The 11,361-nt window shown below is 42.8% G+C and overlaps 5 protein-coding genes across 6 annotated transcripts; 2 read left to right on the top strand and 3 right to left on the bottom strand.

Moving 5' to 3' along the window:
* Window positions 1-17: 17 nt before the first annotated feature.
* Window positions 18-5,348, bottom strand: LOC115759463 (nucleoplasmin-like protein). The gene is made up of 3 exons (XM_030700397.1): window positions 5,241-5,348; window positions 4,868-5,007; window positions 18-634 (listed from the first exon to the last, which is right to left on the bottom strand). The coding sequence occupies exons 1-3, from the start codon at window positions 5,260-5,262 to the stop codon at window positions 332-334; spliced, it is 465 nt and encodes a 154-aa protein (XP_030556257.1). The 5' UTR covers window positions 5,263-5,348; the 3' UTR covers window positions 18-331.
* Window positions 645-4,790, top strand: LOC115759460 (sodium-independent sulfate anion transporter). Its single transcript, XM_030700394.1, has 8 exons — window positions 645-1,359; window positions 1,916-2,215; window positions 2,327-2,667; window positions 2,720-3,029; window positions 3,090-3,392; window positions 3,467-3,612; window positions 3,676-3,846; window positions 4,071-4,790. The coding sequence occupies exons 1-8, from the start codon at window positions 1,344-1,346 to the stop codon at window positions 4,281-4,283; spliced, it is 1,800 nt and encodes a 599-aa protein (XP_030556254.1). The 5' UTR covers window positions 645-1,343; the 3' UTR covers window positions 4,284-4,790.
* A 292-nt stretch (window positions 5,349-5,640) lies between the features above and the next one.
* On the top strand, window positions 5,641-6,593 carry LOC115759407 (nucleoplasmin-like protein). Its single transcript, XM_030700298.1, has 4 exons — window positions 5,641-5,756; window positions 5,885-6,030; window positions 6,164-6,331; window positions 6,393-6,593. The coding sequence occupies exons 1-4, from the start codon at window positions 5,735-5,737 to the stop codon at window positions 6,525-6,527; spliced, it is 471 nt and encodes a 156-aa protein (XP_030556158.1). The 5' UTR covers window positions 5,641-5,734; the 3' UTR covers window positions 6,528-6,593.
* Window positions 6,594-6,675: 82 nt separating this feature from the next.
* LOC115759406 (ADAM 17-like protease) lies at window positions 6,676-10,594 on the bottom strand. Of its 2 annotated transcripts, XM_030700297.1 has the most exons (10): window positions 10,494-10,594; window positions 10,188-10,427; window positions 9,716-10,128; window positions 9,456-9,650; window positions 9,173-9,311; window positions 8,190-8,425; window positions 7,571-8,134; window positions 7,395-7,500; window positions 7,098-7,260; window positions 6,676-7,032 (listed from the first exon to the last, which is right to left on the bottom strand). In XM_030700297.1, exons 1-10 carry the CDS (start codon window positions 10,570-10,572, stop codon window positions 6,990-6,992), a joined length of 2,178 nt encoding a protein of 725 aa, XP_030556157.1. In that variant the 5' UTR covers window positions 10,573-10,594; the 3' UTR covers window positions 6,676-6,989. The 2 variants fall into 2 exon arrangements, with proteins under 2 accessions (XP_030556157.1, XP_030556156.1); XM_030700296.1 differs by lacking the exons at window positions 6,676-7,032; window positions 7,098-7,260; window positions 7,395-7,500; window positions 7,571-8,134; window positions 9,173-9,311 and having other exon boundaries at window positions 8,314-8,425.
* A 113-nt stretch (window positions 10,595-10,707) lies between these two features.
* On the bottom strand, window positions 10,708-11,307 carry LOC115759408. Its single transcript, XM_030700299.1, has 2 exons — window positions 10,927-11,307; window positions 10,708-10,867 (listed from the first exon to the last, which is right to left on the bottom strand). The coding sequence occupies exons 1-2, from the start codon at window positions 11,235-11,237 to the stop codon at window positions 10,729-10,731; spliced, it is 450 nt and encodes a 149-aa protein (XP_030556159.1). The 5' UTR covers window positions 11,238-11,307; the 3' UTR covers window positions 10,708-10,728.
* Window positions 11,308-11,361: the final 54 nt, after the last annotated feature.

Raw genomic sequence — 11,361 nt, 5'->3', positions numbered from 1 at the left:
TTTTTGTTGTATACCGACGACAGTTTGTTGTTTATTTTTGTTGTATAAAATCGAGAAATCGCATTGTAAGTACTTATATACAAATATGCTGACTAAATCGGGGTATATCTCTGGCTTATTGCATACGGATTGGGGTTTAGTCGTATATCATCAATATTTAAGTTTTGAATGTTTCAAGGATCTGAGTGAAAGGAACTAAATTGTAGTTTTACATAGCGTTAGTATGTAGTTGTGTGTGTGTGTTATAATATTGTATAATTGTATTGTTTATAGGGCCTAAAACACTTTTTAAAATCTACAGATTTAGCTTAGAGAATTGCTTTTTGAGTTTTTACTTCTTTTTCGGGTTCTTGGCATTTTTGCTATCGGCAGCATTCGGCTCGATTTTGGCTCGCTTCTTTGGATGCTCGATCTCATCGTCCTCGCCATCGTCCTCATCATCCTCCTCCTCCATGTCAACCACCTCAACATCATCCTTGATGTTCTGGCCGTGTATGTAGACGGGTCCGCTGCCCTTAATCAGCTTGAATGTCACCTTCGACTCGTAGAACTCGACATCGGGATTGACGGCACGTGTCTCGCCAGCCTTCAGCACGGCAATCGGTATTTGCACCGAATCCTTCATTGTGGTCACCTGTCGGGCACAATATAAACAGCAAATTTGTCGAGATATATGTTTAGTAAATCACAAAACTTGAACGGAACTGGGGGATTAACTTAAAGAGACGCCACATCAACTTTCAATTCGTCCATACGTAGGGTATTATTTAATGTTACGATCCGAGCCTGTCGAGCATATTATATATAATACATATATTCCTGATCAGCTTGAACATTTTGACCAAAATAATCGGCGCTGTCCCATATTTATCTTCGACATATCTTCGATCTGTCCCAAAGCTAATCTTCGACAAAGGTTCTCCTTAATCAGAGCTGTCCCTTATTGATCTTCGACAAATTTTCGATGTGTCCCAAAGGTTATCTTTAATCGGAGCCGTCCCATTTATGTCTAATGCTTGTCTTTACTATCATAAGTGTCGACGTTAACATTTAAAGAAACCTAAAAAAAGTGCGATAACTGCGGGAAATCGGGAACGTAAAAAGGTGTGCTAATGCTTTCTGGTCGGGCCATTCAGCGAGCTGCAGCCGGAGAGACAACATCACAAGCTCTGCTCCACAAATCCGAACGGAAGTTTATATTCAAGTCTTCCCACTTAAGCGGAAAAAAAAACGACAAGCACGTGTTATGTTTAACAAGTTGGCGAAAAGTTAATCATAGATAAAAGCCACCTAGTTTGAAGTGTTAAAAAATAAAGTAATAATAATAAGAATTATTCACAGACATGTGCGACTATGACGGTACGTGCCAATAATTGATAAGTGAATCCCATAATGGGATAGATTTCCAATTATGGTTATTATAATAAACAACTTTCTATGGAATCAAATGAGAGTCTTTGAAAGATGATCAAACTTAACAAGGATTAATCTATTAATCATTAGAGATATTTCTTAGTTAATATTGAATATATCTCTTTAAATCTAAATCAATTATGGACATATTTTCTGCAGATGATTCCTATCTGAGAAATTCGAAAACATGTTGATATTATAAGGCAGACCTTTATCTAGCTCTAGAGATTCAGCCACAAGTTAATAATGGTATTCTACAGATGATTCCCATCGAAAACATTTCTATACCAAATGGAAAGCATACTATATCTAGCTGTAGAGATCTTTAATTTGTGACGCAGCCAGCGCCCAACAAGGTAAAACTTGTCATTCCACTTGAGAACACGCTTCAAGTGAAAAGCAATAAGCAATATAAGAACATTGACAACTAGATAAGAGGCTGGCTAATCATTTTGTTGCTTTTAATCAAGCTTAAGTACTCTTCTCCCCTTTTCCCTCTCAGATGAACTCTATCACGAGCGCCTGCCCGATGTGTGCGGCGCATTGGGCGCCAAGGCGCGCAGCTGTTGCAGTACATCGACCCTCAAGCGTATGCTACCCGTCTACAGCTGGCTGCCCAGGTACAAGCCGAAATATCTAATAGTCGACTTTGTGGCAGGCATGACGGTCGGCCTGACGGCCGTCACGCAGGGCATTGCGTATGGCGCCGTCGCCGGACTGCCGCCCGTCTACGGACTCTACTCATCATTTATGGGCTGCTTTCTGTACATAATATTCGGCACCTGCAAGGATATCACAGTGGGTGAGTGGCTGGCAAAATGAATGGAACAAAAGCTTACTTATCAAGCTCCAGATAGTCTTAGCTGGGATTGGAAGCTGTCTCTGCCTGTCGCTAATCTAAACTGTTTGCCAGGTCCCACGGCCATTATGTCCATGATGATTTATCCGCATGTCAGCGGTAATCCGGACTATGCCGTCTTAATGTGCTTCCTCTCCGGCTGCATAATCCTGCTGCTTGGCTTACTGAATCTCGGCGTTTTGGTGCGTTACATTTCGGTGCCAGTTACGGCGGGTTTTACACTGGCCGCTGCTTTGACTGTGGGCAGCGGCCAGATTAACAATCTCTTTGGCATACAAAGCAAATCGAATGAGTTTCTCAGCGCGTGGATCAACTTTTTCGGACACATTCAGGAGACGCGCCGCAACGATGCGATACTCGGCTGCGGCACGCTCATCCTGCTGCTGATCATGCGAGTAAGTCAAATGCAGGCCAATAAAATGAATCTAATCCTAATCCTGAGAGTAGAAACTGAAGGATCTGCCATGTGGCTGCCGCCAGCTAACCAAGTATTTGTCCCTGTGCCGCAACGTGCTGGCCGTTATCATTGGCATCCTGCTATGCTATCTGCTTAGCCGGGACACGGGGGAGTTGCCCTTCCGGATCAGCGATGAAATCACGCCGGGTCTGCCGCCCTTTCGTCCGCCGCCGTTTCACACAGTGGACGCGGAAGGTCAGCCCCTGAGCTTTGGAGACATGCTCTCCCATTTGGGCGGAGCAGTCGCAACGATTCCCCTGTTGAGCATACTGGAGTGCGTCTCGATTGCGAAGGCTTTCTGTGCGTAAACCTACAAGCCTTTATCTTATTTAAATACATTTAATGCTAATACTCTTCCAGCCAAGGGCAAAATTGTGGACGCTTCGCAGGAAATGATTGCCCTGGGCTTTTGTAATCTGTTTAGCAGCTTCTTCTCCTCGATGCCCATAACTGGTTCCTTTGCCCGCTCGGCGATCAACAATGCGAGCGGTGTGAGAACGCCATTGGGCGGCGCCTTCACCGGCATCCTGATACTGCTGACCCTGGCCTTTCTGACCTCTACCTTTGGCTACATACCCAAGGCTACGCTGGCGGCCATCATTATCTCGGCTATGCTGTTTATGGTGGAGTATGACACAATAGCCGAGATCTGGCGCGCCAAAAGTAAGTTCCCCCATTTATCCATCTACCATATAAAGCCAAATCCGTTTCTTCTTCTTTCTTTTCTTTCTACACAGAGCGCGACTTGGTGCCTTTTGTGGCCACCGCTTTCAGCTGTTTGTTTTGGTCCCTGGAGTACGGCATGCTGGTGGGCATGGCCATCAACGCCCTCTTTATACTGGGCAAAAGCATGACACCACAGTTTCAGCTCGAAACGCAAAAGGTGAGCATGATTTTGAGGCATTTTGCAATAATTTCAATTGATTTTTTTTGCCTTGCCAAATAGCACAATGGCCTCGAGCTGTGCCTGGCGGAGCTGAAGGGCGACGTGGACTACACGGCTGCCGAATATTTGAAAACGACAACTGTCGCTCACGTGACGGAGCAAACAGACACGGTTAGACTATTGATCATTAAAGGCCCGGAGATTCGCTCAATTGATGCGACCGTGGCGCTGGTAAGTACATCCACGCACCAGAGTTGCCAATTGGGTTGGTTACAGTTGACATTCCAAGCCAGTGTTGGATACAGAGTTTTTAAACTAATATAGCTACTTTTTGGTATTTTGATGACAGGCCTGTTTATTCAGCTCTTTTTTTTTTTTTGTTTGCCATTTTTAACAATGAAACTTTGGGCACATCAGACATATTTCACATATAATTTGCCTTTTTTTTCGCACAGAATTTAATCTCTTTGCGAGATGATCTGCAGCTGTTGCAGTGCGAGCTCATCTGCTGGAATTGGAATATTGGGGCGGCAGGCGTTGTCTGCCGGCTGCAAAGGAAGGCACGCAGCATGTTCTGGTTTACGAAAAGCTTTACGGAGCTATTAGAAATGATAGCAGACGGTGGCAACAATAACTGCGATCAAATTGCATGCGACTTGAGTCAATAAAACTGTTTTGCTTAGTACAGTTAAATAAGTGTATGGCTCGCGAGTAGTCGCCGCGTAGATACCCTGTATTAAGCGCTACAGCCTATTTGAGACGTGGTTAGGGGTTTGATTTACTAAATGTGTCTAAAGAGAGCAGCAGCATATGCTGTCCTACACTCCACCCTAACAGTTTTTCGTTAACGTCGGTTCTTATAGAGCTAATGAAAGCTTTATTTAAACATAATTATAATGTCTGTCAATTTATGTATACATAGAATTACAATAAAAAAAATTAAACAACGATTTTTACTTTGGTTCGTTTTGGCATATTTGCTTGTCTGGCGTATTTTAAGCTTTAGCATATGTAAAGCAGACTGTTGGGCATTTTGTGACGTCACATATATGCACACAGAAGAGCAGCGGCGGTAACAGACAAAGGGCGCGTACTGCAGATACAGACAAAATTACCCTTGCGCGTGCTTGGAGAATGCAAACCGGTCCATGCCCAGGCGACAATAAGAGTTTTGCACACACACTACAGCACGCACAGACACACACACGCGCGCGTACACAGACGAACAGACAAACTTGACTGGCGCACTTACCTCGACCACGTTGAACTCATTATCCTTTGCCTCGGCGCCCAGCAGGATTTGCTTGATGACCAGCTTCTGGCCTCGTGCATAATCCTCATCGGCAACAACGTCCCAGGTGACGCTGTTGTTTTCTGCGGTTAGGGTAACACCTGAAAATTAAACGTATTAGTTGTGAATTGATAAAATAAAAATACAATCACTTATACGCTTAACCACACAGATATATTGTATGCTTGTGTATGCACACTATGTACGCACATACAGGCACACGCAACCTTGAATAAAAATGCCGGCAGCCGGCGCACGGCCAGCGCACTGCAAATAAACCCATTTCCTGTCGCTCCCACAGTGCACAAATGGCGCGCCAAAAAATGGTACTTACCATAGAATGATTCCTCTGCCATCGCAATTATTTGATATAGTTTTAAATCTAAAATTCAAGCGCCGAGCACGTGTTGAGCAAAAACTTTTGCAAAATGGTAGCTACCAACTAGGGATGCAACGCAAGTTAGTGATGTGTTGGCCATGCACGCATGGCGTTACCAGATGTAACGACATTAATTGCGAATCCAATAATCGTTTACGATTTATTATTAAATGGGTGTAAAATTAAAGCTAAGATATGTACATTTATTCCACGTATGCTTATCATTCGCTTGAAACGTTTATGTTGTTAAAGTTTTCATTTCTTTTCATATTGTTAATTGTCAAGAACTATCGGCGGTTGAATATATCGGTATCATCGATGAATGTCTAGCATCATTTCTACCGCATTTGTCTCTTCAGCTATCGCCATTGTACGGGCACGTGTGAAAAGTACAAGTTTTCATAAACTCTTTAATTGGACTGTACAAGAGCGTTTCCTCGAGCATACAAATGGAGTCCGAATCTTTTTATGGTGAGCAGCAACCAACATTGTTGAGTCTTGCACGGGCAGTACAGGATACAAGTGTCTGCTTTTACGGCAACGCCGGCTAACTATATTTATTAATAACGGCAATATTAACAATTATGCCCCCATTTCAGGTGTTACGCTGAGCGAAAAAGAGCCAATTGCACAGTTTGATGTGCCGGAAATACCAGAGGAGTACATAGTACACTCACACAAGCTGATCATTAAACAGATATCACTTGGACCCGAGGCAAAATCTGGTGAATTCAATGTTGTACAGGTATGTACATAAACAATTTTCAAGTGGAAAAATACCGACAAGCACTTGGTCAAGGGATTAGTCGAGGGGTTGGGGTTGTGGCTGGGGTCTATTAGTACACCTATCGCATAACAAATTACTCGCACAATTGCAGGCGGAAACCAACGTGCACGATGACGGCGAGAAGAAGACAGTCAAAATTCCCATTGCGGTCCTAAAGGTTGGCGAAACTCGCAGCTTGAGGCCAAATGTTGAATTCCCCAATGGCTCCGTCACATTCAAACTGGTCCAGGGCACGGGGCCGGTCTATGTCTGCGGCAAGGTAAATTATGCGCCTCTCAAAAAATTGATCAAATCTACAATTTCCACACATTTCTCTGCAGGCGGAGATGAACCTGGGTGAATACGACGACGGGCAAATGTACGAGGAGTATTCGGACGACGAGGATGACAGTGAATTGGAGCTTGATGACGATTGCTCTCCACAGACAAATGGCAAGAGCATAAAAAAGAAGTAATACAATGTGAAACACACACCTCCAGTAAGCTAATCTACAAACAGAATTAAAGAAAAAAAAAATCAATCATAATTATTAACAGTATGCAGTAGAAGAAACTCCGAAAAAAAAAAACATATTTTTGCTAAAGTATGAATAAACTAAACCAATCCAATACAAATCACAATTAATTAATTCATAACTAAGCTTAAGTTTTTTCTAGACATTGAGAAATATACACGGATAAAGATAATTGATAGAGATAATTATTTAACCGTCCATTTGAAATCTGTATCCAAGAAATCGCTCTAAATTGTCAGACTAGAATCTGTTGCTGAATGCCCCTTTGAATTGGTCTATATTATCGGGAATTTTATTCATTATGTATTATTAAATGTTATACTTAATATCAAATAATTGTGGCAGTTTTGAGAAGAATGCTCACGGAAGATAAAACAATGGCCGCCACCCGGATTTTATATGCTAATTACAAGCACGCGCCACTGAGATCTTCTGCCGTGGTACACTGCAAATACATAATATATATTATATATAGGTACAATTCCATTTGTGACTTCGAGCTAATCCTACCGTATGTGTATAACACGACGCCTGTCGTCACTGGGATGTATGAGATCTAGTTTGTGACTCCACTCGATTTGTTTCATTTCAAGGCGCAGCTTCTTGCGATCAAAATATGAGATGGCGCAGCTGACGGGTATCCAGAAGACGGCTGTCACCATCACAACGGCCACTGCAAGAGGAGAAAAAAATATTATTAAGCTATACTCAGAGATATTTCCCGGCCTTGACAGGGCTAGGTTTTATAATCCTCGTCAAGGTTTGTCCATAAAGTACCCCAAGATCTTTATACTTTTCTTTACTTACTGACTATGTTGTCCTTGAGAAAGCGCAATGTCTTGGCAACATTTATCTCCTCGATAATGTCCCAAAAACGCTCGACGACATCCTGTATTGTCTTCTCGCAAACGCCCTGTACACGAATACAAATATATATACATATAGATTTTGGATATAGGATAAAAGTGTGCAAAGTAGAAGACCTTGTTGCAGAAGCCTGTTATGCAGGGTGTGCCGTCGGGCAGCACATCGGGCGGCTCCACCGGGAAGCATGTCTCGTTGATGCTCATGCGGCAGCAGCGCTTGCAGGCGTCGGCTATGATATCGCACATGCAGCTCTGAAGTCCCTGCGTCTCGCAGTAGGGCACACATTTGCCATTGCGACACTGGCCGCGCTCTTGGCAAATGGTGCCATCGGCCATTGCCGGCGATTTGGGGCACTCGGCATGCGAGCCCGTGCAGCGCGCCTCCTGCTCACAGGTGGCATACTGCGCTTCGCGGCACTTCATGGCCGCCGGCATGAACTGGCAGTTCTGGCAGCACGGCGAATTCTTGTCGCTGCACATGGCGCCCTGATTGCGGCGCAGCTTGCAGTTCTTGTCGCAGCACGAGTCGTTGTCCTCGGTGCCCAGCAGGCCGGCATCGCACTGCTCGTCGCCCTCAACACGTAAATTGCCACAGAAGGATTCTTCAGGCTCCGAGAAGCAGCGGCCAGACTTGGCCTGCAGTACTTTGCGTATCGAACGCAAGGAGCAGGGCGAAAATTTCTACAAGTAAAACTATTATTTATAAATGATTTAATAATCAGCTGCATGATTTTACCTTGTTGTTCACATCGTAACCGCTTACGGAATAGGTGTACATTAGAAAACTGCCACCCTGTGAGGCACTAGGTGAGCATTCGGGTATATCGGGATCATGCTCCGAACCCCAATTGTGTCCAAACTCATGGGCAGTCACCAGATCGGCCTCGCGCGTTATCACACGCTGGCCGTAATGATTGCGCGAGCTGCTCAGGCCCGAGTTCAAGTAGAGTGTATAGCCATTTTTGAAGTATTCTTGAGATAGTTAAACAAATGAGACGAATCAGTAATAATTCTTAGAAAATAAACATGCAAAAATAAAAACCCTTGCAGACATAAATGAAGAACATATTTGAAATAATTCTATAATTATGATAAAGCTCGATGTATTCAAATATAAAATAGTTTTCGTTGGGATTTAATTAATAAATCTCATATCGAAGACAACTCTCAAAGGAGATTCGAGCCAAACAAGTATAAATCAAAGTATAAATAATCTGGGGCTCATTTTGTAGATTATTGCAAATATTTATTAGAGATCAAGTTTATCCCACAACTTTTATAGGAAAATATGTAGGATAGAAGATTATAAATTAAGAATTCAATCATTTCAAAACCTGGAAGGGATTGAGAGCTATTTTCTAGGCTCAATAGGAAAATATGTAGGAAAAAAGAACAATTATAAATTTAGAAATAAATCATTTCAGAACCTTTAAAGGATTAAGAACTATTTTCTGGGGTTTGCATAGAAACTGATACATATATGTTATCAGCTTAGTTTCTCGTCCAGATCGAGAATATATATATATACTTTATGGCATCGGAGATATTGCCTTACACATTCCAATGACAAATAATAATAGTATTCTCTGCAAGGGTATAAAGTAAAAACAAAGTGAACACGACGGGTACGAAACAGAAAGGAAACACAAGGGTAAGCGAAATGATAACGATAAAACATGATTTGTTTGAATTGTGTTTAAATGTGTGGGAATTAGCAACCTGGTGTACAGATGCCACCCACGGAATTGCGGCGTGGGGAGCCAACGTAAGCCAAGCCTAAAATGCCACCTTCGAATTTGAGATCGGTAAAGAGATGAGCTAAGCAAAAGTCTTTATGGCTGTATTCCCGTGAGAAGACCTACATAAATGATGCATGAATAAATTGGCAAGAGACGAGAGACAGTTAGCAGTTTGTTTGGGAGTAGAATAAGATTTACAAGATTTAGCTAGCTGGCATTGGACAACTAATCAACGTGTGTCCCAGAAGGCGGCAAAGACTCACCTCAAGCAGATTGCGCACATCCCATTTTTCGCGTATCATATTGTAGTGGGCCTCGCCGCCGCGCAAACGTGTCGGCTCCGAGTGGACAACGATTTTCTTAATCACAAAGCCCATGCCCTTGAAGCCCTCCTGGTCGGACCGATCCTGCCATACTGTATCATTATAGATTTTATGCACACGATCTATAAGGCTTATCTGAAGAGAAAAAAGGAAAGCAAGGCAATTGAGACAATAGCTTCCACGGGATATGCTCCTCTTACCAGGTAATTGATGGTTGTCTTTGTGTTGCCACCGCCCATTTCCTGAAAGAAACGATAGTCGGCCACCAGTAACAATGGACAGCGCGTTTTGGTGGGCGTGTACTCGTACTGATCCGCTTGACGCTTTTCGCGAACGATTAGCTCATCCTTGGCTTCAAGCTCGCGGCCCTCTTTGATATAGCCGCAAGTCTTGGGCACCGAACCGTGTTCGGCGTGATTGAGTTTGACATCGGAAGATTTGTAGGCAACCATTGTATGCTTTTTGGCTGTCGGCAAGTGGCGCCAGGAAGGCTCTATGTGGTAGGTTTCTTGGGGCAGTTCAATGGACATGGTCAATGTACCATCCTCGATATGTGCGCGCACCGACGACTCCAACTCGCCAAAGACGCGACCCGTATAAAAGTTCTCATGATCTGGGCGCGCACAAAGTAAAAGTTAGTTTTTACTGATATAAAGCAACTATATAACTTACCCAAGTGGACAACAGTTTCATTTCCATCGGCGTCCACGGCGTACGCACGAAACTTGCTGTGGAGCACATCGCGATGTGGGTGTAAAATCACGCGAAAGTTTTTGCCAAGTGTTTTGAACTCCAGCTCCTTGATGGTGTTGTATGGATTATTGCTCTGCCTAACGCCCCTCTTGACAATCCGATGTACAACATCATCTCTGTGGAAAACCTCGTAGTGGCGCAGCGTGCGTTTCAGGGCGACTGTTGGCCAAGGCGGATGGTAATTTCAATAAATAATGGTATGTATATGTTCAGCTCGGTACTTGCCACAGTTTTCGACCAAAAGGCATGTAAATATTACACAAATAATTATTGGAGCACAACAATTAATGCATTTTGTAAACATTTTTCGTCCCAATTGATCGAACAGTGTTGCCAAATGCGTCTGCTGCCGTTAGGGTTGCCCATTATTTGCCGATAACTCCAGTCTGTATCTGTTCGATGACATTTACAGTCGATAACAATAACAGGGTAGAGCGGCAAATTTAAGATTTTCGAATGGCTACTTGGAAGTATGTTTTGATTTGACCGATCTTGAGCCCGCGTAACTACGTGGATCCGCTGAAACTGGTATTGGCGCCAATTTATAGTCCACGCCGTAAAATTGTCCATTAAGCGATTTTCTTCGTGGCTTTGGCTGACTAAATTATATATATTAGTACATCTCTTTTTTTTTATTAATTTCAAATAACATAAATACTTGTCAATGTTTGAACTGAATAAAGTAACGTTTACATAGTTCTCAGGCACATTGTTTAGAAACTTTACGTAACGGCAACGCATATATGGATTGGTGCGTAGCGAGAGAAATGGCTTTAAATGATCCAAATGATATTTAAACATGGGCAATACCACCCAATTCTTGTCGGGAATATTGAGAAAATCACGTGGACTTTTCGATTTCTCGACACCTTTTTCCTTATCCTTGGGCTTAAATTCGGCTGCCAGTTTCTCAATATCTACTCTGACGGGTAAATTTGTAAACGGTTCGCAAATTGGATTCGTATTCATTTTACCGAAATTTCAAAAAAAAAAACAAAAAACAAAAGAAACAAGAATTTATCTAATACCCCCTCTTACATTGATTGAGATACAAATACAAATCGCCTACTTGGATATATAATTCTCTCTCAGG

The sequence above is a fragment of the Drosophila novamexicana genome, unplaced genomic scaffold (assembly GCF_003285875.2).
Source record: "Drosophila novamexicana strain 15010-1031.04,08,12 unplaced genomic scaffold, DnovRS2.1 tig00000308-arrow-arrow-pilon, whole genome shotgun sequence".
Taxonomy (NCBI): Eukaryota; Metazoa; Arthropoda; class Insecta; order Diptera; family Drosophilidae; genus Drosophila; species Drosophila novamexicana.
This window is presented reverse-complemented; position numbering and strand designations above follow the sequence as displayed.

What these genes read in the sequence shown, in the direction of transcription:
- LOC115759460 (XM_030700394.1), top strand. An exon ending in TCCTGCTGCTGATCATGCGA is followed by an intron (nt 2,668 to 2,719) that starts GTAAGTCAAATG and finishes TCCTGAGAGTAG; the next exon opens with AAACTGAAGGATCTGCCATG. An exon ending in TTGATGCGACCGTGGCGCTG is followed by an intron (nt 3,847 to 4,070) that starts GTAAGTACATCC and finishes TTTTTCGCACAG; the next exon opens with AATTTAATCTCTTTGCGAGA.
- LOC115759463 (XM_030700397.1), bottom strand. Translation starts at nt 5,262, where the DNA reads ATGGCAGAGGAATCATTCTATG. An exon ending in GGCAGAGGAATCATTCTATG is followed by an intron (nt 5,008 to 5,240) that starts GTAAGTACCATT and finishes TTTAATTTTCAG; the next exon opens with GTGTTACCCTAACCGCAGAA. An exon ending in ATGAGTTCAACGTGGTCGAG is followed by an intron (nt 635 to 4,867) that starts GTAAGTGCGCCA and finishes TGTGCCCGACAG; the next exon opens with GTGACCACAATGAAGGATTC.
- LOC115759407 (XM_030700298.1), top strand. Translation starts at nt 5,735, where the DNA reads ATGGAGTCCGAATCTTTTTATG. An exon ending in GTGAATTCAATGTTGTACAG is followed by an intron (nt 6,031 to 6,163) that starts GTATGTACATAA and finishes GCACAATTGCAG; the next exon opens with GCGGAAACCAACGTGCACGA. An exon ending in CGGTCTATGTCTGCGGCAAG is followed by an intron (nt 6,332 to 6,392) that starts GTAAATTATGCG and finishes ATTTCTCTGCAG; the next exon opens with GCGGAGATGAACCTGGGTGA.
- LOC115759406 (XM_030700297.1), bottom strand. Translation starts at nt 10,572, where the DNA reads ATGTTTACAAAATGCATTAATTGTTGTGCTCCAATAATTATTTGTGTA. An exon ending in ATGTGCGCAATCTGCTTGAG is followed by an intron (nt 9,312 to 9,455) that starts GTGAGTCTTTGC and finishes TCATTTATGTAG; the next exon opens with GTCTTCTCACGGGAATACAG. An exon ending in GGGTGGCATCTGTACACCAG is followed by an intron (nt 8,426 to 9,172) that starts GTTGCTAATTCC and finishes AACTATCTCAAG; the next exon opens with AATACTTCAAAAATGGCTAT.
- LOC115759408 (XM_030700299.1), bottom strand. Translation starts at nt 11,237, where the DNA reads ATGAATACGAATCCAATTTGCGAACCGTTTACAAATTTACCCGTCAGA. An exon ending in TTCAGTTCAAACATTGACAA is followed by an intron (nt 10,868 to 10,926) that starts GTATTTATGTTA and finishes TATATAATTTAG; the next exon opens with TCAGCCAAAGCCACGAAGAA.